At 43.1% G+C, this 26,024-nt stretch overlaps 16 protein-coding genes across 16 annotated transcripts; 7 read left to right on the forward strand and 9 right to left on the reverse strand.

Annotated features, from left to right (window-relative positions):
• Window positions 1-28: 28 nt before the first annotated feature.
• On the reverse strand, window positions 29-1,695 carry V1516DRAFT_674170 (uncharacterized protein). Its single transcript, XM_066922049.1, has 2 exons — window positions 1,438-1,695; window positions 29-1,222 (listed from the first exon to the last, which is right to left on the reverse strand). Exons 1-2 carry the CDS (start codon window positions 1,583-1,585, stop codon window positions 195-197), a joined length of 1,176 nt encoding a protein of 391 aa, XP_066778501.1. The 5' UTR covers window positions 1,586-1,695; the 3' UTR covers window positions 29-194.
• Window positions 1,696-1,910: 215 nt separating this feature from the next.
• On the forward strand, window positions 1,911-2,633 carry V1516DRAFT_674172 (uncharacterized protein; the record flags this gene model as incomplete). The annotated part of the gene is made up of 2 exons (XM_066922050.1): window positions 1,911-2,016; window positions 2,068-2,633. Coding segments are annotated over 2 exons (596 nt in total), but the record flags the coding sequence as incomplete, so codon positions are not given.
• Window positions 2,592-3,942, forward strand: V1516DRAFT_308611 (uncharacterized protein). The gene is made up of 2 exons (XM_066918884.1): window positions 2,592-3,203; window positions 3,267-3,942. Exons 1-2 carry the CDS (start codon window positions 2,681-2,683, stop codon window positions 3,803-3,805), a joined length of 1,062 nt encoding a protein of 353 aa, XP_066778503.1. The 5' UTR covers window positions 2,592-2,680; the 3' UTR covers window positions 3,806-3,942.
• V1516DRAFT_674177 (fumble-domain-containing protein) lies at window positions 3,781-5,737 on the reverse strand. The gene is made up of 5 exons (XM_066922051.1): window positions 5,233-5,737; window positions 4,866-5,169; window positions 4,714-4,817; window positions 4,084-4,667; window positions 3,781-4,040 (listed from the first exon to the last, which is right to left on the reverse strand). Exons 1-5 carry the CDS (start codon window positions 5,467-5,469, stop codon window positions 3,989-3,991), a joined length of 1,281 nt encoding a protein of 426 aa, XP_066778504.1. The 5' UTR covers window positions 5,470-5,737; the 3' UTR covers window positions 3,781-3,988.
• A 1,644-nt stretch (window positions 5,738-7,381) lies between these two features.
• V1516DRAFT_674181 (PAP2 superfamily-domain-containing protein) lies at window positions 7,382-9,278 on the forward strand. The gene is made up of 4 exons (XM_066922052.1): window positions 7,382-7,717; window positions 7,778-7,902; window positions 7,950-8,009; window positions 8,068-9,278. The coding sequence occupies exons 1-4, from the start codon at window positions 7,463-7,465 to the stop codon at window positions 9,176-9,178; spliced, it is 1,551 nt and encodes a 516-aa protein (XP_066778505.1). The 5' UTR covers window positions 7,382-7,462; the 3' UTR covers window positions 9,179-9,278.
• On the reverse strand, window positions 9,167-11,293 carry V1516DRAFT_674182 (uncharacterized protein). The gene has a single exon (XM_066922053.1). It carries the CDS (start codon window positions 11,116-11,118, stop codon window positions 9,262-9,264), a length of 1,857 nt encoding a protein of 618 aa, XP_066778506.1. The 5' UTR covers window positions 11,119-11,293; the 3' UTR covers window positions 9,167-9,261.
• A 146-nt stretch (window positions 11,294-11,439) lies between these two features.
• Window positions 11,440-12,421, forward strand: V1516DRAFT_674184 (uncharacterized protein). Its single transcript, XM_066922054.1, has one exon. It carries the CDS (start codon window positions 11,473-11,475, stop codon window positions 11,959-11,961), a length of 489 nt encoding a protein of 162 aa, XP_066778507.1. The 5' UTR covers window positions 11,440-11,472; the 3' UTR covers window positions 11,962-12,421.
• A 420-nt stretch (window positions 12,422-12,841) lies between these two features.
• V1516DRAFT_674187 (Indoleamine 2,3-dioxygenase) lies at window positions 12,842-14,767 on the forward strand. The gene has a single exon (XM_066922055.1). The coding sequence runs from the start codon at window positions 13,133-13,135 to the stop codon at window positions 14,594-14,596; it is 1,464 nt and encodes a 487-aa protein (XP_066778508.1). The 5' UTR covers window positions 12,842-13,132; the 3' UTR covers window positions 14,597-14,767.
• Window positions 14,696-16,069, reverse strand: V1516DRAFT_622426 (uncharacterized protein; the record flags this gene model as incomplete). Its single annotated transcript, XM_066919585.1, has 3 exons — window positions 14,696-15,778; window positions 15,872-15,952; window positions 16,010-16,069. The coding sequence occupies 3 exons, from the start codon at window positions 16,067-16,069 to the stop codon at window positions 14,696-14,698; spliced, it is 1,224 nt and encodes a 407-aa protein (XP_066778509.1).
• Window positions 16,070-16,226: 157 nt separating this feature from the next.
• On the reverse strand, window positions 16,227-18,159 carry V1516DRAFT_674190 (uncharacterized protein). Its single transcript, XM_066922056.1, has one exon. It carries the CDS (start codon window positions 17,892-17,894, stop codon window positions 16,431-16,433), a length of 1,464 nt encoding a protein of 487 aa, XP_066778510.1. The 5' UTR covers window positions 17,895-18,159; the 3' UTR covers window positions 16,227-16,430.
• A 410-nt stretch (window positions 18,160-18,569) lies between these two features.
• Window positions 18,570-19,546, reverse strand: V1516DRAFT_674196 (thioredoxin-like protein). The gene is made up of 3 exons (XM_066922057.1): window positions 19,392-19,546; window positions 19,084-19,324; window positions 18,570-18,778 (listed from the first exon to the last, which is right to left on the reverse strand). Exons 1-3 carry the CDS (start codon window positions 19,526-19,528, stop codon window positions 18,722-18,724), a joined length of 435 nt encoding a protein of 144 aa, XP_066778511.1. The 5' UTR covers window positions 19,529-19,546; the 3' UTR covers window positions 18,570-18,721.
• A 497-nt stretch (window positions 19,547-20,043) lies between these two features.
• Window positions 20,044-20,749, reverse strand: V1516DRAFT_685292 (thymocyte nuclear protein 1; the record flags this gene model as incomplete). The annotated part of the gene is made up of 2 exons (XM_066923605.1): window positions 20,044-20,309; window positions 20,356-20,749. 2 exons carry the CDS (start codon window positions 20,747-20,749, stop codon window positions 20,044-20,046), a joined length of 660 nt encoding a protein of 219 aa, XP_066778512.1.
• A 188-nt stretch (window positions 20,750-20,937) lies between these two features.
• On the forward strand, window positions 20,938-21,894 carry V1516DRAFT_674200 (uncharacterized protein). The gene has a single exon (XM_066922058.1). The coding sequence runs from the start codon at window positions 20,970-20,972 to the stop codon at window positions 21,747-21,749; it is 780 nt and encodes a 259-aa protein (XP_066778513.1). The 5' UTR covers window positions 20,938-20,969; the 3' UTR covers window positions 21,750-21,894.
• Window positions 21,746-22,463, reverse strand: V1516DRAFT_674202 (uncharacterized protein). Its single transcript, XM_066922059.1, has 3 exons — window positions 22,294-22,463; window positions 22,059-22,248; window positions 21,746-21,997 (listed from the first exon to the last, which is right to left on the reverse strand). Exons 1-3 carry the CDS (start codon window positions 22,373-22,375, stop codon window positions 21,796-21,798), a joined length of 474 nt encoding a protein of 157 aa, XP_066778514.1. The 5' UTR covers window positions 22,376-22,463; the 3' UTR covers window positions 21,746-21,795.
• An 80-nt stretch (window positions 22,464-22,543) lies between these two features.
• On the forward strand, window positions 22,544-23,790 carry V1516DRAFT_674204 (ankyrin repeat-containing domain protein). The gene is made up of 5 exons (XM_066922060.1): window positions 22,544-23,186; window positions 23,234-23,365; window positions 23,411-23,444; window positions 23,509-23,651; window positions 23,702-23,790. The coding sequence occupies exons 1-5, from the start codon at window positions 22,610-22,612 to the stop codon at window positions 23,722-23,724; spliced, it is 909 nt and encodes a 302-aa protein (XP_066778515.1). The 5' UTR covers window positions 22,544-22,609; the 3' UTR covers window positions 23,725-23,790.
• Window positions 23,360-25,145, reverse strand: V1516DRAFT_674207 (uncharacterized protein). The gene is made up of 2 exons (XM_066922061.1): window positions 23,954-25,145; window positions 23,360-23,904 (listed from the first exon to the last, which is right to left on the reverse strand). Exons 1-2 carry the CDS (start codon window positions 25,079-25,081, stop codon window positions 23,791-23,793), a joined length of 1,242 nt encoding a protein of 413 aa, XP_066778516.1. The 5' UTR covers window positions 25,082-25,145; the 3' UTR covers window positions 23,360-23,790.
• Window positions 25,146-26,024: the final 879 nt, after the last annotated feature.

Below are 26,024 nucleotides of genomic sequence, written 5' to 3' on the forward strand. Positions count from 1 at the left end.
ATTCTTTCATGCTATTTCTTGTTGTTCGATACGCTATTAAATGATATCTTATAACAATACAATACATAGTCTTAAAATACAATATATTATCCGCCGCACCGTCATAATGCGACATCCAAGATACAACATCATTTTGATCTTCAAAAAACATACAAACATACACCAACTCACTGAAATATTAATAATACAAATTTCTACTTGCGCCGACTTGATGCCTCAGTCACTTTAGGGTCGATTGGGATCTTTGAATCATCACGGACCACCAAATGTGACGGATCATAAAAGACATTTGCACCTGGTCCTGCGCCAGAGGCATCAACCAAATCACTATTTGGAAACAGCTCACTGTTCTGGTCGTCAGCCCAGGTAGCGTTCCCGGCCAGCAGCTCTAAATCAATAGACCCAACTGGATCAGGTTGCATAACCGGCGCCGTCCGCATCTGCCGCGAGCTACTTGATGAAGATTTTGCTCGTGTCTTAAAGCCGGCCTGCTCATATCGATCAGGGAATGCATTTCTAAACCGGTCCCGAAGATCGGTAGATCGCCGGTCGAACAGTCGAAATTCTTCGTCTTTCTGGATCTTCGACCAGGATGGCCCGTGTTTAAGAAACCCTTGAAGAAGTCGCTGGTCCTCACTTGGTGTGAAACTACGCCGCTCCTTGCGGTTCACCTTTGGAAGAGCTGTTGGTAGGGGAGCCCGCTGGCGGCGTCCGCCATGCGTGGTGGCATTGGGATAAAGACGGCGATACTCATCTGGAAAATAGGTTCTAAACCGGTCTTTAAGATCGACAGCCGACCGATTATTGAACGTGAACTGCGCATCCTGTAGAATTTTCTTCCAGTTGCCGACACCATGAATCGTGCATCCTCGAAGGAGGTCGTTTGTCTCTGCGTCGGTCCATTTTGTCCGAGTTTTGCGTTTCTGAGCAGGCATCAGCGCGTGTTGCGGTTGCTCAATGACAATGTTATCTGGATGCTGCTGATGCTGCTGATGTTGGTGCTGTTGGTGGTGGTGGTGATGGTGATGTTGTTGCGCATGGTGCACCACTGCTACCGAGTGCTGCGAGGGATGTTGGTGTGCCTGAACGGCGGCATGTTGTTGCTGCAGTTGATGAATCTGCTGCTGCTGTTGTTGTTGCTGAGCGGCAGCGGCGGCGGCGGCAGCAGCGGCAGCCAGGGAAAGGTCGTCATGCGAGTCAACTTTACGTTTGCGCGAACCCACTAGAAAATGAAGTTAGAATACTTGAAAACAATCAATTGCAACGATGTCTGCCATCTGAGCCAGCTGCTACGGAGGTCTAGCCATGTCTGCGCTTGTGGCAAAGACAATGACTCCTCTACCTTGCAGCATAGCCACGGTCACGATTGCCAAAGACGTTGTTTGTCACCGCAACAACTCGAACAGCTAGATCAAAACACAGATGAGGGATACTGACAGGACGCAAATGAACCTGAGGCCGCGACGACCAGGTTCTGGTTCATAGCCGGGTCGGTTGTAAACGCAGCAAGTTCCGGAGACAGCACCTGATGGGCCTGATGAAGGCCGGTCGGATAACCTTGGGCCGCTGAAGATGATGGAGGCATTTCTGGAGGACGAATCGGCGGGAGGTACGCGTCTAAGCCAAACTATTCTGCTCGTTCTTTTGGGCTCGTTTTTGGACTCTCTCTTTGCTGCCTGATCGGGGCTTGTGGACTTGGGGTACGGGGGATGGGCGAGGGGAAGGGAAGGGGCAGCAGTAGAACTTCGTGAAGTACATCTAAAGCCATAAGGTTGAACATTTATGGAATATAATGAGTTTTTCATAGCATTAGTGATGGTTAGTGGAGTCACATGGTATCACGTGTGACATTGTTACTACCAAGATATCGTGGATTCAAAGTATAAGGTATGCAGGGTATATGACATGGATAATGGATGATGAAGATGACTTTTTTGTTCGATTATTGGTAAAGGAACAACGAGAAAGGACGGCTGAAAAATCTACGCCTACAGTAAATTCATCGATTGGAAGAAGGTAAGAAATTGCAGGATTGTTACTATTTAACATACACTGCTAACAGCGAAGACCACAGAGTAATCTTCGACCAAATACGGATTTTCTCACTCGGGTTGTCAAACATGCCGATTCACACAATAATGCATTAATTCGAAAAGAAGCAGTGGATGCCGTCACAAAGTTCCGTGATTTTAACAAGGCTAATCCAAAGCATGATCGCAAATCTCGAGAGAGTCGGAGAAAGGAGCAGCTTAAGAATTCGGAGAGATCAAGATCCCCAAAAAATACTGCAGATGATCAGCATGGTTTGAGGTTAAGGCGTCAATCTGACCGTGATCCGCGTTCGACAAGAGTTCATATTGATCATGATGTCGATCGCTCTTCGAAGCATAGTCATCAACACAAACGTGCTCATGCTAGGCACAGACGTATATCTGAAGAAACAGCCTCCAAACTAGATTCAGATATTTCCTCTCATCAGTCTCACAAGAAGTCAAAGGTTTTGCCTTCAAATTTTGATGAATTGAATCTCACTGGTATATTTAGTCAAGACAACTAATATATGCACTATTTGTAATATGCTAAAAATCTAATCACGTGATATGCCAAAATGTAAACAACGCGACACGTCCCTGACTCAGTTAGCAATCAAAGTGAACAACTAATTCACACAGTCTCGAAAATGGCCTCAAATAGAGCTGACGAAAAGTTTTTTAATGAGAAAGAAATTCTTTTGTCGTCATTCAATACTTGTCAGTTGAATTTACAGTTTCAGGATCACGAGTACAAGAAATGGTCGACGAAGTCAGATTCACAGCTCTCGCTCTCATCGGAGCCAAACAAAATGTGTTCTCCGACTTCTACCGATGTATTGAAATCCCTTGATCTTAATTCGGTCGAGAAGGAAGTCAAAGAGTATAAGGATTTATTTTCGAAACTAAAAGTGATATTTCTCGAACAAAGTACTAAGGAGAATTTTATCCGAGAGATTTTGGACGAGGAACAGATCGAGAATGATGATGACGACGATCTTTGGAGTAATACAATGGATTTACAAAATTTAAAGTTTTGGTCGATTACGCAAACTCAGATTGAAAAGCTCTCGATAGAGATAGCTGAGTTAAAATCAGGCTTGGTCAACAAGAAAGCAGAGCTAGATCGAGTTTCGGATCAATTGACAGCCACGATAAATCACACTTGTCAAGGTACTGAACTATTCTTTATCCCAGCCTCTTCTCATATGCAGTGAACCTAATACTAATTATCAGAATACTCCCGAGTGAAGCTCCAAGTTGATCAGGCTGAGAAGCTACTATCTGCTTCGAAATCTATGTATCAGGACCTTTTAGACCTCGAGTCCAATGTTGAATTACAAGCTCAGGACACACTTGCTGAAAGTCATCAGCTCTCGGTAGAGCTTGCAGAACAACTTGCCACTATTCGTGCGGATATATTTACCCTCACGCACGAGACCATTCCGGAATATCGCAGCCAGGCTTCATTGCTAGCGCAGAATTTACTTGATCTTCGTAGTCTGGCGACCACTTTGACAAAATCCGCTTCCGCTGCTGTCCGCGTCCGACGCGCGGAGCGGCAAGAAAGAGCCTTACGCGAGAGGGAAGATATCGCTGCTCAGTATTCAAAATCTTTGGAGATACTCGCGAAAGCGTTGCAAATTCAAAACATTAAAGTCGACTCAGACCATGTAGTTCTTACTACTGTTGATAAAAATCACCAGCTGGTTGAGATCATAATGAAATTTAATCATGGGAAACTATACGATGGTTCAGTATGTTCTTTCTATTGAAGTTGTATAAACTGTGATGTATCGTATTAACATATTTAGATCTCTGGCCTGAATCAAGTCTGCGCCGAAACAAGGTCTGCAATCAACGATGTGATTTCTAAAGGAGTAGAATCGCAAGATCTCCGGCAAATGATCCATCAGCTATATAGTTTACTCCATTTGTGATAAAATATCGTACAATACTTATCCTTTTCCATCAAACGAGTTACGTCGTCCCCAACCAGTAGGTTGCCGTCTATAACATTAGACCAAAATCATCAGAATCATTAAAAACTCACTTTAAAAAAGCTCCGACAGCTCCCAAATATCCTTCATGACGTAAAAAATAGGCCTTTTTGTCGCCTGCTGACCAAAACTTTATTGCGTACGACAGGGTGTTCATGGTCTGCGGATGACCTCGAATAAATGACCCACCAAAATATATATGCTCAAGATTGTATCTCTGCGCTTGCAGATACGCAATCTGGCCAATATTGTTACTGATAGCATACAATAGGCTCCGACTTATATCCTCAGCTTTGAATCTCTGATTACCCTCGTGGACTGGACCATCAACGTCTGTATCGTCTTCATCAGATTCAAGCCGCTGCTTAAATACTTTGCCAAAGCTGCTCGCGATCGTGGATGACTTTAATCCAATCCGACCATAATCCGTGCCATAGATGTCACCGACCAACATGTCGACGTTTGTATTATCGCCTTTTGAGGCAAGTAGTAACATTTCATCAAACGACTTGGCGCCTGTGATTAACGACAGCAATCCCCATAGTGTTCCTCCCCCAAGTGATGAGCCGCCGATACGTTTGAACTGACGAGGACCGGACACCATAATCATACTGACTCCAGAACCAATATTGACGAGCTAGTATGGCTTAGTAAGAGTGGATGACTTTATGACTGTGACTTACGAGATAGGGATATATGTCCTGCTTTGCTTCGACGAAAGACATGGGATTTTGTTCGCTATAAGTGAAAACCTCATCAGGGATCTCTGTAATGAAGAAGTCCAATCCTGAACGAATTAGAGAATGAATATCTAACATACACAACTAGCACTTACCAACAATTAAGCACTCCATTTCATCTTCTCGCCAAATTTCGACGTCCAGCTCCTTTCGTAAACGGTCATAAAATTTATAAGCACCTCCGCCAGTAGCCATGATGTAGACATGCTGGTCTGTCCTCGAGTCTGGTTTCGATGACCGTTCGACCGAGGACGACCGTCGCCGAGCCGAAATCAATTTTGACATAAACGAAATTAAGTCTTGAATGTTTTCCGTCTCAAACATCGTGAAATTGATTCGACCTCCGAGATTATCGCCGTCGCGAGTGAAATATACAAGTTTAGCCAAGGAACCTCCAATCTACCAGTCCATGTGAGCACACGACGAAACTTTGAACTATGTGAGAGCGGCATCAATACTTACATCTACCGCTATATGAGATACATCAGAAGTATGATGGGGAAGCACGATATCGCGATTATGAGTTTTACTTGATTGACCATTGCTTATATTCGCGGTCAAAGTTGTGCCAGGTGAAAGAGTAGAATCGAGCGGAGGTGTATTAGACGAGCCCGACTCGGGAGTAATTTCGTCATCAACGATGAAGGCTCCCGCGACATTAATTCGAATCGAGCCAGGATAGGGAATAAGTTTTGCCATTTTGAACAGCCAATTGTCGTGCTAGCTGCCAATCTCCCTTATAGAGTAATGCACAGCAAAAAACAATCAGTTGAAGAATTAATGAGAGATGATTGTTTCGAGCAGTATCATGAGCTTTAGTGAATTTTATCCAATTCAATCCTATACAATACTCTATAGATTATGTTATATATACTTCAAAACTATATAAATGACCTGGTATAATGTAAACATAAAATAATGTAATTTGCTATTCTATGTCAATATCCAACGCTATTTCTAATCAACACACTTCTATTGTATCTGATATATAATGCTTTCCGGACACAGTTCTACGCATGAAGATTTTGGGACGTGTTGAACTCTGCGGCTTAGGGCTCCATGAGGCTGGTCAGCTGATACTTGTATTGTTCGCTGGATAATCGGCTCGAAGTGCGGGCTGAAGGGATTACTGCGGAGATTGTGGTATGTAGAATATGACTCGTTGTTATCATATAATATAATTTGATTAAAACAAAGTAGCATTCATATGTGCATATGTGCTATTCAACAATGCTCGTATGATCAGCATCACATTAGGAAAAGCGTTTAATGAGGAAGCTAGGCATCAATTCACCGGGGCCCGTTTCAATAGTACACTATTAATTTCACTGTCGGACATAAAGGGCCGTACAATCTCCTGCCTAAATATCAGCGTCACCTTGTTTCGAAATATTGGCAAAATCGTCGACTTCAAAACATTATTAATCTCATATGACTCAATTTCGAATGAATACCAATTGAGACTTCACGATCAAGTCCAAATTAATTCCTCTGCAGCATTGCTTGAGTTTGACGTAGAGTAAAGGCTAGATTTCATTAGATTTCATTAGAAGATAATGATTCAGTCTTGACTTTCATTTTATGTGGAAACTGATTCACGAACAGTCCCACATTCATTGATATTTTCAGATTTGAATTCATTGTCAGGTGTAAATTCAACGATAGCTCAAATCTGTTACTGATCCTCAAATTTTTGTTTGAACTTTTTATCCGCAGACAAGAAAGCTATCACTGAACTCCATCAATACAATATTCTACACATACCCTTGCGCTGAGACTAACATACAAGAAATATCCGGCAATTAAACGTATCTTTCTGCTCATTTATGATACAGCATTGGCAATCTTTCCGAGTGGTATGACACTTGACATTGATAGTTACTGCTCTGCATTAACCAATACAAGTTTAATGTGTTATTTGGTGACTTTGCTCACTTATCTTGGAAATTTATAGCGCAATTGGGTTTACAATGATTGAAAGATCGGAATGATATATTTTGGTGGCTGAGGAATGTTTGCTCCAGTTTGCTCCAGTAGCTGCAAAGTTACTTATTCCTTTTCGCGGTCAAGAATTTACTTAACATTATCAGATGCATTTAAAGTCAGTCGGTTCTTTCCATCCTTGGCTGGTGATTTCAATTCCGTCCAGCCTTCGGTCTAATACACGGATCAGCGATGTTTTTGGATAATGCATTACGCACCTAATGGTGCTGAAATTGGCCATATTCTCCGCGATGGAAGACTCTCTCCAACGGAAATCAAGATTCAAAATATGTGTTGTAAAGCACAAATGAATCTCATTTTGGGTCCTTTTAAAGTCTCATAGTTGTCTGTCTTTTTTGGACTAAGAACTCCACTAATTACAAACAAAAATTTCAATCTTCTGTTCTATATTGCCCATATAGCGTCTTCTGATGACTCTAAATATATATTAGTATGTGATTTCCTATCATATTCTGACGGAGCGTTGGTTTTACTAATGTATTGGTTTTTCTTACGAAGACAAGATATCGCGGCATTGTATTATGTAACATAGGGCGTAATATTACATAATGTATCGGGACATTCTTGCACCGCCGATAGCGATGGGGTATGTTCGGCGTAGCGTAACAATGTAGTTGTAATATCTACAGGATTGCATGACTTGAAAATTGCGACTAAGCAATAACTGAATGGTCAATTCTATTGCGAAATGAGTATTCACGCCGATACCAAGGCTAGCGACTCCAACGCTTCAGCTACGGCAACAACAACCACGACGACAATGCCAACAACTACCTCTAAAATCGCCGACTCAGTAGATGGATATGGATACGCAAATGTCAAACATGCCGGCAACAGAAATCGAGATCATTATAAAATCAGCATGAATCCACGGCGTTTCAGGTTGCGTCAAATGCTATTACCTTTGATTCGGAGTGAAACCCCCCGATTGGCGCGTATTCAGGTATGATATCTGTAAACATCCTGATGGGCATCAATTCTATGCAGAATATTAACAGAATAGCAAACGTTTCGAACTAAGTTCTGGGATAATTATTTTGCTTTTAGTGCAAATTTGGGTACACATACATTTTTCGTAATTACCTTGCCTTTGCCATTTTGGTTTGATCTCGCTGACCTTGGTCGAACGTGAGTTTCACGATATCCCATCGGACATGGAAACTGACGCTGCATAGATTGGTCTATACCCTGGCTGCAGGTGTCATTTTTAGTGGCATGATTAAGGACTTTCTATGGTATGACAAAGATTGCATTACTATAATTTATTTCAGTAGCTAAATAATTATTCAACAGTCTCCCTCGACCTCTCTCACCTCCTCTGCATCGGATCTCGATATCAGGCTACGTGACCTTGGAGTACGGGTTCCTGAGCACGCACTCAACGAATGCCGTATCCGCTGCTTTGGCCCTGTTTTATGCTATACGCAGCTCAGGCGATTATTTTCATCCAATGACTCGGGTCCTGATCAATATCCTGCTCGTAGTTTACGTCCTGAGTATTTGTCTTGGCCGTATTTACTGCGGAATGCATGGATTTCTCGATGTTGCAATTGGATCAACTCTGGGTTCTGTGATTTTCTATTTGCGTCTTTATTTTAGCCATACAATCGACAGCTTCATTATGCATGGTGGTGTTGCGTCTCCGCTGACTATTACGCTCATCATTCTTGTCTTGGTCCGTGTGCATCCGGAACCCGTAGATCCATGTCCCTGCTTTGAAGATAGTGTCGCGTTTGCAGGCGTCGTGCTTGGTGTTGATTTAGCTTTGTGGTACATGTGGGACAAGCCATACGCCTGGATGGAACCTCAGTTTGGTCCATCTCCTGTCACTCTTTCACATCCAGGTTTGATTCGTGCGGTCCTTAGAATGCTAATCGGCATTACGTCCATTTTCATCTGGCGCGCAATTATGAAAAAATTGCTGCTGCGATATCTTCCTCCGATTTTCCGTGTCGTCGAGAAAATTGGGCTGTCGATGCCACGAGTGTTTTTTCTACGCGCGTCCGAGTACAGCACAGTTCCCAGCTCGGTACCTGATTCTACATTAGTCGGTGCTCGAGAAATTCCATCGCTTATCAAAAATATCAGCCGGGGTCGTTCAGATTCGGTAGGTCCTCAGAGCACAGCTGATATGTACGAGACGTTGGCATACCGAGACGAACGTCAACGGACCAAGCCGAGTTCCACTACCAGCGACGACCGATCTGTGTCATCGAAAGAAGAGAAGTTCACGACTCATTCTGATTTGGAAGAAGAAATCGACGATGAACTATTGTTTCTCCAGGTCCAGCCACCCAGAGTGCGATACGACGTTGAAGTAGTTACTAAGTTGATAGTATATACTGGGATTGGGATTTGCGGTGCACAAGTCGGTCTCTTAACAAATTATTATCTTGATATTTGATTCAATTTTATGGGTTGCTCATATCGACCAGACAACGATATGACGGTAATGAATTATGTACATTAAATGCAATATACAATAAACTACAATTTTGGCGATTTTTCGAGGATAGCCTGTAAAAACCCATGTTGTGCCGCTGAGGTAACGATCTGATTGATTGCCTGCAGATCCCCCGCGTTCTGTGTCGCCCTACTTGCCCAAACATACGCGTCCAGATTGGGCTCGAAATAATCCCTACTCTCCATGAACTTGTAAACTGTCCAGACATCCTGAAAGAGCTCATAGTCATGGTTCAGACAGGCGTACCGCAGCTCCAAGTTTAGAACGGTTACTGTCGGGATATACTTCCGCCGAATGTATTCTGACCGAAACTTGCGATACAAGGTCTTGTTTTTAAACCGAATTGCCGCCGTTTGGATAACCTGGATCAATTTTGGGTTCTCAAAAATGCTTGACAGTTGCTCATTTGTGATTGCGTCATTGTGTGACTTTGAGTCGATCATCGCCATCACGATTTTAAAAATCAAAAATATATTTGATGATTCGGCGACTTTGATCACAGAGATCACAGTGCTAGGCGAAACATCAATGCCCATATAGAGCATTGTATCGAGCGCAATCACGGCTGTCAGGCTCAGATTCTGCACAAACACTAGTCTTTTGATCATCATATCGAATGTAGCCGCATTTGGCGCATACTTAGAGTCTGTCATGATTTTCGTTATTGCTGGGACGAGCTTTTCAGGACTGGCCTGAAGACTTTTCGAAGAAAGTAATCGCAGAAGCTTTGCGTTCAGTGATCGAGCTTCCCCTCGTTTTGTATACATCGGTCTGAAACGCGAAGCTAGATTTGACATTCCACGGCGTGGACAAGACAATATCAAATCGACAATTGTCCGATCAACCTTCCGCTTGTCTGCTATGTCAAAAATTTGTCTTGCGGGCAGTTTCAGTCCATTTTCAGCGAGCCGATTAAAAATGGTCTGTACACTTGGATGGAGCAGTTTTTTGAGCAAGATGGTATCCCGCTGTTTTGCAATCAATCTCAGGTTCGATAAATCATATCGCGTATACGTCGACCAGCGCATCTGATTTCGATGCTGTTCTAATCGGTCGCGATGTGCGCGCGCAATCACTACTCTTCGCTCAGACCTGGATATCCAATTGGAAAACGCATAGCAATGTTCATCTCGCGCCGACTTTATATATCTTGCTACCGGATCGTGAATATTGAATTTGTATTTGTATTTCGAAATCGGGTGAGGGTTGGCCTTTAGTGGGTAATACTGTGGGGATTTGGTCCTTAGTTTAAACGATTTTTCGTTCAAATGAAATTGCGCAGAAAATCTTGCTATAGCACTCCGTATCTTGTCTGACTTAGTCTGAGCTTGATTGTGACTGAAAAACCTTCTTCTTCGAGCCGGCGTCTGTAAATTCGGTTTCCTCGTTCGAAAAAACTTAAGGTATAATTGCCTAGTCTGCTGGCAAACATTATAAACTCTGTCCGGTTGTTTAGCCAAGTTTGGCTTATAGTATGGCTCTTTTGTGATTACTTTGCAAATATCCTGTAAAATGGCCGACCTTATCGCGAATGTCGACATTGCATAAGATGATTGGCGGTCAACTCTCGACTGAGTGAGTGGCTCGACAACTTTGACGAGTTGTTGTGAAACTTTAGGAATCCGATCAGAAATGTTTGGAATTTGCTTGGTCATTTGTGGCATTTGTTTCGAGACAACGGTGTCTGATAAGTCCGCTATCGCAGTAGCGGTAGCTGTAGCTGCCATAACTGCTGCAGACATAGTAATAGTACTGCTCTGCCGGCTGCTTGTGTATCTATATTTGTGTTGTCTGTAATCATTTCCGCCTCTTGTTTCTCGTATAAACCCTATTCGTCCTCGAGCGAGCCGAAGCAAATTATAAAGTCTTCTTATTAACATCTCTTTCGTCTTCGCTCTGCTGGAAAACTGCTCAAGTTTCGATCTGCTGGAAAACTGCTCAAGTTTCGACCGCCCACGCGGCGGATCTAGTTCAATGGTTAACTGGAGCAATATTTGAATCGTACAGACATATCAAATACAAATGCTTGTCATTATTTTTTTTTCGCCCTTTATTATGTTGTTAATTAATTGTACAAAGATGTTTTCAAAATTGTCGCATTATCGAATTCAAAAATCATGTGATGTCACGTGATCATGAATTGCGATTGAGGTGTGCGTTCAGTTTAATACTTATTATTCTACTATACATTGATATTTGAATATCAAATAAATTGTTATATATTGCTGAACAGCATGGGTTTGTCATTAGTGCTGAAAGCTGAACTCACCGGTGTGACGAACTTGGAACCAATCGATGAAGCAGGTAATCCGTATATTTACTCTTTCGAAATACAGTGTACTTCCTGCCGAGAAAAACATGACAAGTACGTTGAAGTCACGGCATGGGAAACTCATGAAATCAGTGGAAGTCGTGGCGAAGCGAATTTTGTATGGAAGTGCAAAATGTGTCGCCGAGAAGGAAGTGCGAGTTTTGTCAGGCAAAAGCCGAATTCATATGATGAGGAAGACAGCGGCAAATGGAAACCAATCGTCGAATTTGAAGTTCGCGGCTTAGAGTTTACGGCTTTTAAAGTCGAAGGACCGTGGAGATGTAAAAGTGCGGTAAATAATACGGTTTTTGACGAACTGGATCTGCAGGAAGACGAGTGGTTTGATTATGACGAAAAGGCGAGCACTGAGGTGTCCATAACGGAGATTGCATGGGACTTGAAGCGGTCATAAGTTCCATTTATTTAATGCTATTTATTCCTATCATCATTTTTTGCAATTGCAATGTCCGTTTTCTGTGTATTTTTAAGATATGAATGAAGTGAGTCTACTCGAGACCTTCGAGATAGTCCTACTCTGACCGGTTGGACTCTTCGAATATTAAGAATTCTTGCAATTGATGATTGTCTCCTTAATCTGTTTTTGCGCGGTTTTAATCCCTGGTGGGGGGGTCTAGATTGGATATATGTACACTGCAGAGTGGATTCAGTCCGCGGAGATACATATTCCTCTTGAACGCGATTTGTTCCGGAATTTGCGTTTGGCAGTTGGACATTCCGGTTCCCTTCAATATCCTGTATTTGTCGAGTAATTTGAGCCTCTGATTTATTACTCTGTATCTCAGCTAATGGCGAACCAGGTGGAAAAGTTGAACTAGGCGAATAAGGTGGAGTTGCAGAGGGAGAAGATATCAGTACAGTATCAGGAATAGAGGACGGCACGGTAAAAGGAGGATAAATAATGTTAATTTGACTTGAACTTAACATTTCATGTTCTAGCTATCGCATAGTGTATTATATAATCTTGCATGTCTGTTAAATGCATTAGACAGCGATAATCAGGATGATACAGAACATATTGGTATGAACATTACATCACATGATATCTGTCACTTGACTTATCACATGATTTCTATCACCTGATACACGGAACAGCCGACGAGTCATCAAGCAGGATGAGTCATCAGGGTGCAGGGTGGCGCTCACTAAAGAAATCAAACACCGGAGCCGAGCAAACGTTGTTGGGATACAGCCGTAGATATACGATTATGTAAGTGTCTGTATATTTCCTATTTTAGAAATCGGCAACATGACCACCTTCTGCTTTTTGTGGTGTGTCGTATTGTGATATATTCGTTCATATTCCATTATAATACAGTATATCAAAGTGATCTATTATCATTTCCAGTGTCAAATATTTCTAACTTGTCAGGAATACTGTCGGCCGAATTACATAATCAGCCATTAATCCGCTCCTCTTCCCCGGCAATTTTTCCATTTCCCCGTCTACCTTATATCCTTTGATACGCTTACAATAATACATCAGAGCTATAATACGCTCTATCGAATTATACATCTGGATATAATAGCAGATAATATCATATTATAATATATTATATTATTTTATGATGCATTTAATACCAAATCCAATCGACTATGATATATCGCCTTCGACCGGCTTCGTTCCTGAAGCTCTTCCCCTTGACAAACTAGACGATCCTTACTATTCACCATGGGAAGTGGCTATTGGTGATCTTCCTTCGTTAATAATGACGCGGACGATTAGGATGTTTGTTGACTCGCCTGCGTTTCCAGTGCTGTCGATCGCAAGACTTGTGGATGACCGGCAGCGAAAGCATGCACATTCAATTCTCGGGTTTCTCGCGCACGCGTACATTTGGGCCGGTCCTACACCATCTGACCGACTGCCTCCAGCGATCGCAGAGCCTTTACTTGCACTTTCTGAGATTTTGGATTTGCCTCCGCTGGCGACGTATGCAGGACTGTGTCTGTGGAATCATCGGCCGCTGATGACGCTGGCTATGGCCGGTCAGGACATGCGACCTAGTGGTATCTCGTCAGCAGACCTTGATTTGTCTTCGCTGGCCACTTTACATACTTTCACAGGTTCCATAGATGAGTCTTGGTTTTACTTGGTTTCCACGGCTATCGAGATCCAAGGTGCTCCGTGTATTTCGCTTCTAATTGACGCCATTCACGCATGTCGCAATAATTCTCCTCATGATGCCGTTGTCGCACTGCAGCATCTCGCCGAGTCCATTGACTCCTTGATCCCACTTCTGGGTCGCTTATCCGAGAACTGCGATCCTCACGTGTTTTACTACAGAATTCGGCCATTTCTTGCCGGCTCAGAAAACATGGCCGACGCAGGTCTACCTCATGGAGTACGCTATGGCAACGAATCTCGATATCGCCAGTACGCTGGCGGCTCGAACGCGCAGTCATCGTTGATCCAAACGCTCGACATTGGTCTGGGAATTACACATAGGCCTACTGGATCTGGGAGTGACTCTAATATCTTACCTCCTGCGCCGAATTTTATCTTGGAAATGCGTAAGTACATGCCTGGCCCGCATCGATACTTTCTCCAAGACCTTGAACAATGCGCAAATATCAGAGAATTTGTTGCAGAGCATAAATCTTCAAATTCTGCTCTTACGCTTGCGTATGATGCTTGCTTAGCTGTTTTGCGTGCGTTCCGCGATAAGCATATCCAGATAGTTTCTCGGTATATTATTTTGCAAGCGAAAAAAACTGCACCTGCACCGTCATCTGTTCAATCTGCGCAACCTTCCTCGATCCAATCACTTAAGCAGCGAATTGGTTTGGCCAATGCCACAAAACCTACACGAGGCACAGGTGGTACGGCGTTGTTGCCATTTCTGAAGCAGGCGCGCGACGAAACGGGTGAGCCAGCTGCGGGTTCGTGGGCTTATCGGCTACTGCGCGACTCGGACCAAACCGCACGCAAGTCAAGGTATACAATTGATGACGACAGTGATCAAGTTTTCGGCATCTCAGGACAATGGAGTATGGATGACGATTATGGTGGAATCTGTCATTGGTAAATTTCAGTGTTTTGGTTTGATTTTGTGTAATGTACTGCTGGCGGTGCATAATTTTGATAAAAGTGATTCATAATATATAAGGTGCTTATTATATTTAAACTAGACGACGAAAATGGGCCCAACTCCAGCAGCAGATCCGCCGGCTTTTTCCAAATCAATCATGTATCCAGTCCACTTACTCATTTCCGTCTTAATCCATTCCGACTTCGCTCTAGCAGTTTCTATATCGACCTGTCGTTGCTTCTTACCACCAATAGAATCTAGGCCAGAATCTTGGCTAACACCATTCTCATCGTCCTCATCGTCCTCGCCTTCCATGTCATATACATCGGCTTTCGAATACGAAAGTGCACGAACGCTTGAGTTTTTAAACCGTGCCGGGGAGCCAACTTTGGCTGCGTCGGCAATGACCGCGTTGGCACTACTCGCAACACCTTTTACGACAGCCGCAGACAAACCTTGCGCCGTTTTCAAGAAAGATGAAGTACCAGCTTGAATCCGAGTATTCAAATTTGCATTTTTCGCTACCAATAGAGCTTTCTCGTCAATTGTCGAAGTCGCCGCTGTAGCCAATTCAGGAATCACAGTCGAGTCTTCAACAGTTATGCCTGTTTCCTGTTGCAATTTCTTTTGCGCAAGGGAAAATTGCTTCTTCAGGAGGTTGAATTGCTCGACCGTGGTCTTGTGCAAAGAAACTAGTTTCTCGTGCGTTTTCGCTAGTGACACATAATCGCGCTCAAGTAAATATCTTTCTTGTGCTTCTCGACTAAATTTTTCTTGTAGGTTTCTGTAATATTCCTCATCGCCTGTGTTCGTGTTTGTACTAGTACCAGCTCCAGAACTCGTACTTGTAATGGGCAAACTCGTTGATTTAACTTCACTCGTCAAGTGGGAAATAGTTTCAGTATCTGACTCAATCTGCGTTTGAGCTGCTGAAAGAGAATCCTTCAATGCGATATTTTCCATTTCTAATTCTTCTACTCGCCGGGCGAGGATTTCGTTTTCGGATTCGTCAGTTGTAGGTTTAGGAGCTTGTTTAGTTTCTTCAATTTGCTCACGTTGAGCTTCAGCTATATGCTCTCGAAGTGGGTCTGATTCATCATCAGGTGGCAACTTGGCTTCTACCTGTTTGATAATCCCTTGCCGAGCTTCCTCCTGCTCTGTCTGCTCTGTTTCCTGGTCCTGGTCCCGGTCCTGATCCTGATCCTGATCCTGGTCCTGGTCCTGGTCCTGATCCTGATCTTGGTCTTGGTCTTGGTCTTGGTCTTGGTCTACCGGCCGCTCCAAGTCAAGAGTTTTGCCTTTCTTTTTACCCTTCTTCTTCGATCCAGCTTTCTCCTTCTTGAGTTCTTCGAACTTTCGTCATGAGTTTCTTCTGGCTTGCAACCAACTTAACTTTCACTGTCAACTTACGCGTTTCCGGGCCGCTAATAGCTTTTCCTGGCGGCTAATTTCTGCCTCATCTTCAGCCATTATAATATTCTTTGAAAATGGTATATCTCAATGTATAATATTGTAAATAATTCTGGGTTGCAACAAAGTGATGGAGAAAAGTTGTGTTCCATTGGCCAGATACTGAATCAGATTAACCTCATCACGGGATAGGCTTATATAATCCAGTATGATTATGAAACTACACATCATTTGCGTCGATTAATACTGTGTTATATTTTCTGAATTATTTATTACGATAATCAATAAAAATTATGTTGAATAAATTATTATATGAATCCATCTGAGATGCTATAAGTTTGATCAAAATGACCGGAAAATAATATACATAATATACAATATTGAACTCAGTGAGCTAATAAACCAGCTGAGATGCTAGTCATCAATTCCAGGAAGGCCGAATTATTGATATTGGGGGTGGACGATGATCGAGTTTCGATTTTGGTCTTGCTTTTTGTTGGATACTGATCTGTTGTTGGTCATTTGACTGTCCTGAAATAGAGAGAGGTTGTGAACTTGATGATATGGGATCCAATGCAGTATTTAAAGGTCCAGAATTCGCTTGTCCGATATTTGGTAAGCTCGATTTCCCAGTCGTATTTCTGCGTTCAAGCGGAAATTCAAAGGGCGACTCAGCCGAATTGATATTTGTCGATAGAAGCACTTCTCCAGCTGAACTGTCCTTCTCCTTGAGAGTGCGCGCAATTCTTTGATCTCCATTGTCACTAGCTATACTTGCTAAACTAGCCGTTCTAGCTGTTTCGGCTGATAAATCGGAAAAACTAGATTCTGAAGATGTTTTCTGATACAATCTAAGTGGTGAGGTTACCGCAGCCGCTGAAGCTGGTCTTGATGACACCGACGAAATTGTGATACCATCAAAATCCGAAACTGGACTCTCTCGATCCAACCTGTGTAGAAGTTCATGTCGCTGCTTCCATGCCTCTTCTTTCCGCTGCCATATTTCTGCTTGCTTCTTGCGTTGTTCGCTCTCAACTTTGATTCGTCGGTCAGTCGCTTGCTTCAGATATTCGATCCAGGCAGTTGTCAACGCATAACCACTAATTCCGTAATCATATTGTCCAGAACCGAAACCAGGCCCATCTTCAGTTGTCGGAGTAGGAGTCTGCGACATCGCATTGTAACTCACTTGCCGGCCTGTCAAGGAATCTTTAGCCGTGGCGGCCATATCTGCTTCCTGGTACCGCGCATGCGGAGGATGTTTAGCAAACATGGCCGATAAATCAGAATCTCGCAACTGCGCCCGGGGAAGTATTCTACTACTCGCGTCGCTGTCTGATTCAATTTTGACATGCAAGCTTGTACTTGACACATCTTTTGCAGATTTCCGATTCGCTCCATTTGTCTGAGCATCGCTGTTTTTCTCAATTCGACTCGGTCCTGCAGAACCGACCTCATCCACTTTGGGCCATTGCCGCGTTATTCTTTTCCGATCTTCCCTAGGCGCTGATCCAAATAACATTCCATTTCCCGATCCATCGGCCTCTCTGTCCACGTCAATTTTCTTCAACTTACGCTTTGTTTCTCCGCTTCGGCCGTCCAGACTACTCCAGCCCGGCTTCTCCATTGCTAACCGTAGCTCATGAGGGTCCAACGAACTCGCAGCTCCATCCCAGTTAAACATGACTTTTTCTTGTGGCTCATATCGGAATCTCAATCGCGGATGAGGTCTAATTACTTCTGTTTTCCGAATTTTTAGGGCGTGGAGTGCCTGACGAACGATAGCCGCGTTGGAGACGCTGCTCTGGATCACCGCCTTGTCTGCCGATGCAGGCGCTGTACTTGCTCCTGCAGTATTGTTCGCATTTCTGCGGATAGACGGCATTCTGTCAACACGACACCGTCAAGGACTTGTTGTAACCGTTAGTTTTTTGTCGTGGATTAGAGGTCTCGGGATTGTCTGATATTTATTGACTGGCAGAGGCGGAGCAGACCCACGTAGCTCAGCTCAGCACTCAGCTCATCCGCTTGATTTGCTAGAAACAAGGAAAACCTCAATATCAAACAGAACTGCAGTAACACTGATCCTCGTATTTCCTAATACATCTTAATATATTTCAATATTTCCTACTATATCTCAATATATTCTAGCCGGAAATCAACTGTTCTCACTCTATTCTATATATTACCTTCCTATTTCGGTAGTCTCCCCAGCAACGCGCCGCAGTCCCAGCTCACGACTTCACTCCAAGATTTTCCTATCCGCAGCCAATTTCCTATTTCGGTATAATTACATGCTTCTGACTTGAGTGGTATTATTGAATTTGAATGTAATGATCCACATTGCCTGCATTTGCAGCTATTTAGTTAATGTCGTTTATGTTGCTTCAGTGCTTGGTTCATATAGGGGATTGCGGATTTGAAAATATCGGAAGGATGACTGCGTCCGGACAGTTCAGGGAGAAATCTTGCATATTTACAGACCGCTTGCATATGTATTGTTCCATCATTTGCGGCATCATACGACTGTAGTGTAATGTTCTTTTTAGCTATACGTGATACTCTGATCATCAAAATACCAAGGTCAACATAAGTGGACAAGATTACATTTGTGAAAACAATGGGATCGGTCTACAAGAAAATTATAGAACTGATTGATGTACATTCATTAAAAAAGGCAGATACCAAACGATAAGACCTCCACATAACTAATTAAGCAAGAGCTGCAGTAATAGCGGTCTTCAAGGCACTAGGGTTGGCACCAACAATCTATAGAGTTAGTATCATTCATGAAAGTGCCGTCAATCCAGAATCAGCTAATATCTCAAACACCCATCATATAATCTTATAGTCCTATGATCATCTCACTACATAATAGTGATCTAACGCATAATCATACAGAATCTCAAAATAATACCCATGAATGCAGATATTCCCTAACCCGGTAACGCTAGAATACAGATGAAGATCAAGATAACGATGACATAATGAGATAATGGCATGATTATATAATGGCGGAGTAATAAAAGCCTAATCATAGCGACAAAACAAAAACCTTGCAAAGACAAACTCACCTCTTTGATCTTCTCTCCTTTCTTGAAAAGCATGAAAGTCGGCATGGCTCGAACATTGACCTCGCTGGCAACCTCGGAAAGTTCATCGACATCGACTTTATAGAACTCGATGCCGTCAGTGAACTGCTCAGAAAACTTGTGAACCTGAGGAGCAACCATCTTGCAAGGTCCACACCAAGTCGCGTAGAAATCAATGACGGCGATCTTATCGTCGTTGATAGCGGTGCGAAACTCCTCGACACTACAATCAAGAAGATGCTTGTTAGTCTTGGTTTGCTCGGCATAGTCCGTCGAAGTAAGATACTCACGTCTTGACGTCTTTAATCATTTTGAGTGCTGGAAAAGAGGAAAAATAGCGGAATTGAGTACGAGAGACTGAAATCCGGGAACAAACCTGAATTGAACTAGCAATTGGCGTTTTATAGAAGTTGGTCAGAAGGGGCATTGGAAGAGAATAAGGTCAAGTGTGGTCCTGCTGGCGAGACTGGACTAATGTTTGTCTTGCAACGCTTATGGAATATTTGAATTACTGCTTGCTCATTTGTGGCTGTAACTTATGCTTGCTTTGAGATCAGATTTGTCATAGCCCGCCACAGTGATGACGATGGCTGAGCCGGGCGTGATTATGTAATTTTCATGAATAATCAGGGTTTTTAAGTCTTGCTGTATTATAATAATGTTAGCACAATCAGCCATTCTGGAACCGACCGGATCACCTCGAATGTTCCCGTACGTCTACAGAGCGTTGTATTTCTAGTTTATCTACGTCATCAGGTTTAGTCTCGATCAGGAACCTTCAAAACACGCCGTAGATCAGATTGGTTGGACGGAAGATAGAAAGCATGTCTTCGACATTCCTTCTGTATAGACTACGAAAACCATGGGGTTTCTGAAGGAGGGAGTCCAGCAGATTCGATCCTCATATGCTCTATCTTTCTCAAATCGAGATTTCGAATAAAATTAATCTACAACACGATCAGCCATGGAAATAACATGATTCCATTCTCCTTCAGTGACCGGACAAACCGACAGCCGGCCTCGACGCAGTAACTTCATTGCCCACAGCGGCGAACCCTCCCCTCCAGCAGCCATTTCTGTACGAAGTTCGTGAAGTCCGACAAGTCTCGGTAATGCACGCACGCTTTCGACGTCGACCATGAACCAGCGCGGATTGTCTTTGTCCGTCTTCTCGTCGAAGTACGGGTGCTTGTCATCCCAAGCCGAGTCTGGTCGTCAGTCGCCAAATGTACAGGAAACTTATAGTATACATACAGTCGGGATATGCCTGCTTCACGACGCGAACAATTCCTACAATTCCAGGCTGTTTGCAGTTGGAATGGTAGAAAAACCCGTAATCTCCGACCTTCATTTGTTTCATAGAATTTCTGGCCTCATAATTGCGAACACCTTCCCAGCACACTGGTTTCTGTTCCCGTTCGAGATCAAAGTAGCTGAATTTGACATCTTGTCCGCGAACTATTCGGGTCTCTGGTTCGCCTTTAAATAGCCAGTAGTGTTTCTCTGTTGTTTCGTCTTTACTTTCTGTTGTACTTCTGTCGGATGGTTTCGTTTCGTCGGCTTTGGTGTCCTCTGAATCAGTCAAGTCAGCTTCGGACTTGAGTCGTTTGGTGCTCTTTTCTTTGTCTTTGCTTTTTCGTTTCGCCATATTCTCGCTTAGATCAATGATTAGGCAATATATTAGGTATATTATATAATTTATGGAGCAGTATAGAGTACTTTCCAGTATATAAATATGATTCCTCCGAAGGAACCAATCTCGATGAGCCGCGTTGGGACTGAAATTTCTGAACATCTCTATTTGATCTTCCAGCTTGTAAAATCATGTAAGGATTATATGGGGAGCAGTTTAAATCATATATTTTATTATGATTAAATTAAACCTACTGACTGCAACTATACGGCCCAAAACATGTCGACTTCCTGGACCATTCTGTCAGCACGCATTTCAACCGAGTCGAGCAATGTCGGAACTAAGTCCGTCATCCGGTAAAGAAGACACGGTGACGACAAAATATCGGTCCGGACTGTATGCTCCGTATATCTATGCAGAAAAGGAACTGGACTTAACCAAAACGCATCTTGCAAACTCTCCTCTGTATACTGCGTCATCATCATTTCATGTTGCAGCTACCAAACGGACTGCGTGGGTGTTTGCCATGCTTGGTGGATATTTTTCTGTGGCCATGCTGAGCATGGAATCGATACCGTTAGCAATTTCAGCAATTCTGGGTATTCCATCTGTTGTTCCACTTCCATTCGTGTTATATTATACTACTCCATATGTGAATCGCATTTTTCGCATCTACAACAGTCCCGAAGGAGTTCCTATAGACACGACAAAGCTGGACGTAAACGAAGAATTTTTATTCGAATGTCTTAGTATTACCGGCAGGTCTTTATACAATTGTCGCGTCAAACTCTGTGATCTTCGTGTCGTCAATAAACGCAATGGCTGGGTTACTTTAGAAGTCGTCGACTCGGCCGCAGAATCCCGACTACGGCCACAAAATGCATTTGAGCGTGCCTTTGACGGAACAAGGACCAGACGTTGGTTCTACGTTGCTGATGATATTGGAGGATATAAAATGGAACGGCTTTGGGCCATCATCGACCGGCAGTCGGGTGTAGATAATGGGCGGGATTAGGTTGTTGCTTATTGTATATTGTTGCATCTAGACATATTACTGAATATTACAATTCATCATGAGCTTCTGTGTCACTTTCAACGGGCTCGACTATTTCACTTTCTTCTTCTTCAGGTTTGTATCCTGCAATGCTCAGCAATTTCACATCAAAAATCAACGTAGCCTCAGAAGGAATAGGACCTGCCCCGCGCTTTCCGTACGCATACTCAGGAGAAATAGTTAATGTTCGCTCTTCTCCAATGCACATTCTGTTTTCATTAGTCACTTTCTCAAAACTCCTGCCTTTTTACATCATTCGAATCAACTCACCCTAAAATTCCAAGATCCCAACCTTTAATAACTCGGCCCGCTCCAAGCACAAATCGAAACGGAATTACATTGTCGACACTACTGTCAAACACTGTACCGTCAAGTAGTTTTCCGACATATTCGACGGATACTTGATCACCCTTGCGAGATTTCCGCAAACATTTTTCCTTCGGGATTTTCGTCTTGATTACTGATGTTGTTGGTACAGTCCTTCTAAATGCATGATATTTCTTACCTGTCTTGAGAGACTCTTGCTGTGCAGTTACAAGACTGAATAAAGAGATGAGCCCAATCAAAAAAATCCAATTCCAGCGCATTTTTTCAATCTTGTTTTTTTTTTCTTTTCAATAAGCGGAATAATGCCAAGTCTGGAAAAAGCTCTCAAAAATACCTGATTATGTTGCGCTCACAGAATGACACGTAGAGTATGTCCACGTGATGGACAAGTCCCTAGCCTCGAAATATATCAACGAGCAAGATCTACGCGGATCAACAAATTCACGACAAATTAAGATATAATAACGAAAGCGTGCGAAAACGCAGTTGCAGCAATGTTCCGACGACACAAACACAAGAAAGGAGAAGCTGCTGCTGCGGGCAAAGCAGCCAGTACGATATCGACAGCACCGCCTGCGCCTCCGTCGCATCATCATCATTCATCGAAGCAGCAGCAGCACTTGAGCAGTTCGGCCACCGTGAAAACAAGTGTGAATTCCGCTCAATTAACTCCTGCTGCAGTAGAGAGTCCAAGTGCATCGCTTCCCCCTCCTCCGCCCTCGTCCCGTGGATCGGCATCTGTGTCTTCAGCACCTACTCCAGTCAGATCAGCGCCGCCAGTTCCTCCAAGTCCACCCTCAGTAGCTCCGCCCCTTTCAATTCCGGCACCTATTCCAGGTAAGGCCCCTGCTCCAACTATTGCTAGTCCAATTGTAGACGAGAATGGTGACGGAGCTCGTCCGTCGGAAATTCTCATGGAAGCGTGTCGGCGCAACAACGTGGACTTGCTTCAAGAAGTTCTCGGGATATCGAATGGCAGCAACCCTAGACTGGGCGCTGCAGAACTAATCAACAATTCTCGCGATGCGCTTGGAAATACAGCGTTACATGTCGCTGCCTCAAATGGGTCTTGTATGTGAGCTATCTATCTCCAGATAAATCTGGTTAACATATCTTAGACGAGTGTCTAGACATTCTCTTGGACGTGGAAGGCGTTGAAGTTGATCCCGTGAACCGCATGGAAGGAAACACGCCTCTACATTGCGCTGCTATTTACGCTGAAGAGGAACCGGAGCATGCTGTTGCCATAGGTATGTTATCTGTATTTGATCTTTATTGCTATTCTAATCCATTAGTCGACATGCTCATCGATGCAGGCGCTGATCCACGGTAAGCTCAGTCTGATTATAGTCTTTGTGTATGCATATCCATATGATAAATTACTAACCCGCAGTGTCCGAAACAAACTGAAAGACAAACCTATTGATCTTGTGTCAAAATCCAACACTGCTCTTCGTCAAGCTTTCCAAGGTGCAGAAATGGCTCTCATGATGGGTGCAGTCGGTGTAAGCGATGAACAGGGCGATGTCGTGGAAGGTGGGTTTATTTGTCGGAAAACTATTGGAAACGGACTAATTTTTTTGCAGATTCTGGATCTGAATCTGAATAGATCTGAGTTAGCAATTATACATTAAATAGAATTATTCCAGCAACTCCTCCTGTCCCCTATTGTACATTATCTTTTCCGTAGATTTCTTCTTCTAGCTATACAAGACGGGCAATACCATTCTCCAGCCGGTAATCTTTTCAGCTGTACGCAATCGAGATGATACCATTCGATCGGACAGTTCTACCTGCAAGTTAATAAATTAGCTTAAAAACTATGAAATGTGGCTTACGGGATCATCGCATGCAATCATGTCCCCAAAGAACACATCACCGCAAATACAATATCGTGATTCGTCTTTTCGTCGTTTTGGTGTCTGTGTTTTGACTGTTGGTGCAGGTAGAGAAAGATGAGGTCGTGACTGTCCATGTAATCGCGGCCGTAATCGACCTTCGCTTCTTATCGGTAGATCTGCCCTTCGATCAATATTCGAATCTACTCTCTGTGGTTCACCAAGGTGAGCAATTCTTGCCGATCTTGTTCGTCGCTCTCTGCCTAGGTGTTTCAGAGTGTCCAGACCTTCAACATTCTGTGCATTTCCAGAATCGGCTGCTCTACCAGACCTACTGGACCTTCGAACGGCTGCAGAGCCGCGATCTAGTTTGGTCATATCTACTCCAAGTCTTTCGAGTGAATTATTTTGTCGTGATCTCAGTATTCGTGAAATCAATACAGGTTCCTTTAATTCATTTTTTCGTTCTTCTGTGTTCGTGCTGATCTGTTTCTCTTCTTGAGCTCTATGACTGTGATAATTACTTCGGCTCTGGTTGTTTGCAGAATGCTTCACAAACTCGGATTCTCCTGACTTAATTTGAATTATTTTGGCTTCACCAGAATTCATTTCATTTTGCACAGCGACATCAGACTTTTCTAGTCCATCCGAATCAGCAGCTTGCTCGGGGCTATCTAGGTCACTAATCTGAGCATTCAAATTCATATTTCCCAATAATTCCAAATCACGACTCAATAAGGAATAGCATTCGTTTAACTCAACGACAATTCTCTTCGCTTCATTCACGGCAGCGTTCCGCTCGCGGATAACCCTCGACCAATCGATGTTCCGTACTTCTTCCCGTGAGGTAACAACTTCATCTTGTTCAGCATCTGAGTTCTTGAGATTGACATACCGATCGATTGCTGCGGTTGCAAAGTCTGAGTATTCCCGCAACTTGCGTAACAAATTCGTAGAACGTCGCAAATCACTGGGTAGATGGTCTGTTATTGATAAATAATACGAATAAATAGCAAACGCGTCCCGGTCCAGTTCCGCAGGCTCAGTAGGTCGAACCAATCCACTCGTTCCACTATCTTCGATTTCCTCAACAGACCAATCTTCTAGTTGGCGCATTTGCTGCGTCATATTAACGCGTGTCGCCAATTCAGGCTCTGTTCTATTGCCTTGAAATGCAATTTGACTGTCTGACTGTTTATTATGGAGTTACTATGACGATTAACTATGCGCTTACATTACAAGCTGTTTGTGGTAGGATTCAAAGACGTAGCTCAGGCGTTATCAGCAAATTATGTAATGTACTGGAGATGATTTTTTAACCACAATGGAATCAACAGAATCAACGGGCTTATCCAATTTTGGATCAGAACCTTCTGTAGGGGACTCAGAGTCGCAACAGATATCCGAAGCTGCAGCGAGAGCGGAGAATAATGCTATGTCAAGAACAGAGATACACATCCAGACACAAGAGCAGACACCGACGTATACAAAGACACAAATTCGTGCACAGGAAAAAAAAAAAGCAATTTTGAATGAAAGAAATGCAGTCAGTTCCGCAAAGATCCAAAAGCTTGAACTGGAAGAAGTTTCGCTTAAGAAGAAGCTAGCTGACTTACGTGCCCAATATGCAGTGATGGAAAAGATATTGATCCAGCTGCGCGCGAGCGAAGCAAGAATGGTATGAAGTCGTTCTCAGGAGTATATTGTATTAATCTACTTCAATTATATTATTTCGGATGATATTACATAATAGACTAAAACACAACTAGCGTACATAACCGATTATTGTGCCAACCACTTCTTCACTATATCGCAACACTGCAACCAAGATCACGACCAAATATTGTTAGCTAACAGAATCCTTCTTAGAATTAATTATAGTACGATCACCGTATCTTCTCCAATCTTATATGTCTGTAGTGAAGTAATTTAAGCAATTGAATTTGCTGAATTAGACCAATCACTTGGAGCGGCTTTAATTCCCAATAACTTTGAAATTTTCCTTCCTTCTCCGTTTAACTGCTTTTCAAGATCATCTAGCATTTTTCGATAGCAAATCTTATTGGTTCCT

The sequence above is a fragment of the Lipomyces oligophaga genome, assembly GCF_038497815.1.
Source record: "Lipomyces oligophaga strain CBS 7107 unplaced genomic scaffold V1516scaffold_3, whole genome shotgun sequence".
NCBI classification, from domain to species: domain Eukaryota; kingdom Fungi; phylum Ascomycota; class Lipomycetes; order Lipomycetales; family Lipomycetaceae; genus Lipomyces; species [Lipomyces] oligophaga.

What these genes read in the sequence shown, in the direction of transcription:
- V1516DRAFT_308611 (XM_066918884.1), top strand. Translation starts at nt 2,681, where the DNA reads ATGGCCTCAAATAGAGCTGACGAAAAGTTTTTTAATGAGAAAGAAATT. An exon ending in GATAAATCACACTTGTCAAG is followed by an intron (nt 3,204 to 3,266) that starts GTACTGAACTAT and finishes ACTAATTATCAG; the next exon opens with AATACTCCCGAGTGAAGCTC.
- V1516DRAFT_674200 (XM_066922058.1), top strand. Translation starts at nt 20,970, where the DNA reads ATGATTAAATTAAACCTACTGACTGCAACTATACGGCCCAAAACATGT.
- V1516DRAFT_674204 (XM_066922060.1), top strand. Translation starts at nt 22,610, where the DNA reads ATGTTCCGACGACACAAACACAAGAAAGGAGAAGCTGCTGCTGCGGGC. An exon ending in GGAGCATGCTGTTGCCATAG is followed by an intron (nt 23,366 to 23,410) that starts GTATGTTATCTG and finishes CTAATCCATTAG; the next exon opens with TCGACATGCTCATCGATGCA. An exon ending in ACAGGGCGATGTCGTGGAAG is followed by an intron (nt 23,652 to 23,701) that starts GTGGGTTTATTT and finishes ATTTTTTTGCAG; the next exon opens with ATTCTGGATCTGAATCTGAA.
- V1516DRAFT_674170 (XM_066922049.1), bottom strand. Translation starts at nt 1,585, where the DNA reads ATGCCTCCATCATCTTCAGCGGCCCAAGGTTATCCGACCGGCCTTCAT. An exon ending in CTCAGGTTCATTTGCGTCCT is followed by an intron (nt 1,223 to 1,437) that starts GTCAGTATCCCT and finishes TTCATTTTCTAG; the next exon opens with TGGGTTCGCGCAAACGTAAA.
- V1516DRAFT_674177 (XM_066922051.1), bottom strand. Translation starts at nt 5,469, where the DNA reads ATGGCAAAACTTATTCCCTATCCTGGCTCGATTCGAATTAATGTCGCG. An exon ending in AATGGAGTGCTTAATTGTTG is followed by an intron (nt 4,818 to 4,865) that starts GTAAGTGCTAGT and finishes TAATTCGTTCAG; the next exon opens with GATTGGACTTCTTCATTACA. An exon ending in GCTGTCGGAGCTTTTTTAAA is followed by an intron (nt 4,041 to 4,083) that starts GTGAGTTTTTAA and finishes CTAATGTTATAG; the next exon opens with ACGGCAACCTACTGGTTGGG.
- V1516DRAFT_674196 (XM_066922057.1), bottom strand. Translation starts at nt 19,528, where the DNA reads ATGCCCCTTCTGACCAACTTCTATAAAACGCCAATTGCTAGTTCAATT. An exon ending in ATGATTAAAGACGTCAAGAC is followed by an intron (nt 19,325 to 19,391) that starts GTGAGTATCTTA and finishes TCTTGATTGTAG; the next exon opens with TGTCGAGGAGTTTCGCACCG. An exon ending in AAGGAGAGAAGATCAAAGAG is followed by an intron (nt 18,779 to 19,083) that starts GTGAGTTTGTCT and finishes CTAACTCTATAG; the next exon opens with ATTGTTGGTGCCAACCCTAG.
- V1516DRAFT_674190 (XM_066922056.1), bottom strand. Translation starts at nt 17,894, where the DNA reads ATGCCGTCTATCCGCAGAAATGCGAACAATACTGCAGGAGCAAGTACA.
- V1516DRAFT_674182 (XM_066922053.1), bottom strand. Translation starts at nt 11,118, where the DNA reads ATGTTAATAAGAAGACTTTATAATTTGCTTCGGCTCGCTCGAGGACGA.
- V1516DRAFT_674187 (XM_066922055.1), top strand. Translation starts at nt 13,133, where the DNA reads ATGATGCATTTAATACCAAATCCAATCGACTATGATATATCGCCTTCG.
- V1516DRAFT_674207 (XM_066922061.1), bottom strand. Translation starts at nt 25,081, where the DNA reads ATGACGCAGCAAATGCGCCAACTAGAAGATTGGTCTGTTGAGGAAATC. An exon ending in TGATTGCATGCGATGATCCC is followed by an intron (nt 23,905 to 23,953) that starts GTAAGCCACATT and finishes ACTTGCAGGTAG; the next exon opens with AACTGTCCGATCGAATGGTA.
- V1516DRAFT_674202 (XM_066922059.1), bottom strand. Translation starts at nt 22,375, where the DNA reads ATGCGCTGGAATTGGATTTTTTTGATTGGGCTCATCTCTTTATTCAGT. An exon ending in GCAAGAGTCTCTCAAGACAG is followed by an intron (nt 22,249 to 22,293) that starts GTAAGAAATATC and finishes CAACAACATCAG; the next exon opens with TAATCAAGACGAAAATCCCG. An exon ending in TGGGATCTTGGAATTTTAGG is followed by an intron (nt 21,998 to 22,058) that starts GTGAGTTGATTC and finishes TAATGAAAACAG; the next exon opens with AATGTGCATTGGAGAAGAGC.
- V1516DRAFT_674184 (XM_066922054.1), top strand. Translation starts at nt 11,473, where the DNA reads ATGGGTTTGTCATTAGTGCTGAAAGCTGAACTCACCGGTGTGACGAAC.
- V1516DRAFT_674181 (XM_066922052.1), top strand. Translation starts at nt 7,463, where the DNA reads ATGAGTATTCACGCCGATACCAAGGCTAGCGACTCCAACGCTTCAGCT. An exon ending in CCCGATTGGCGCGTATTCAG is followed by an intron (nt 7,718 to 7,777) that starts GTATGATATCTG and finishes TTAACAGAATAG; the next exon opens with CAAACGTTTCGAACTAAGTT. An exon ending in CTCGCTGACCTTGGTCGAAC is followed by an intron (nt 7,903 to 7,949) that starts GTGAGTTTCACG and finishes GACGCTGCATAG; the next exon opens with ATTGGTCTATACCCTGGCTG.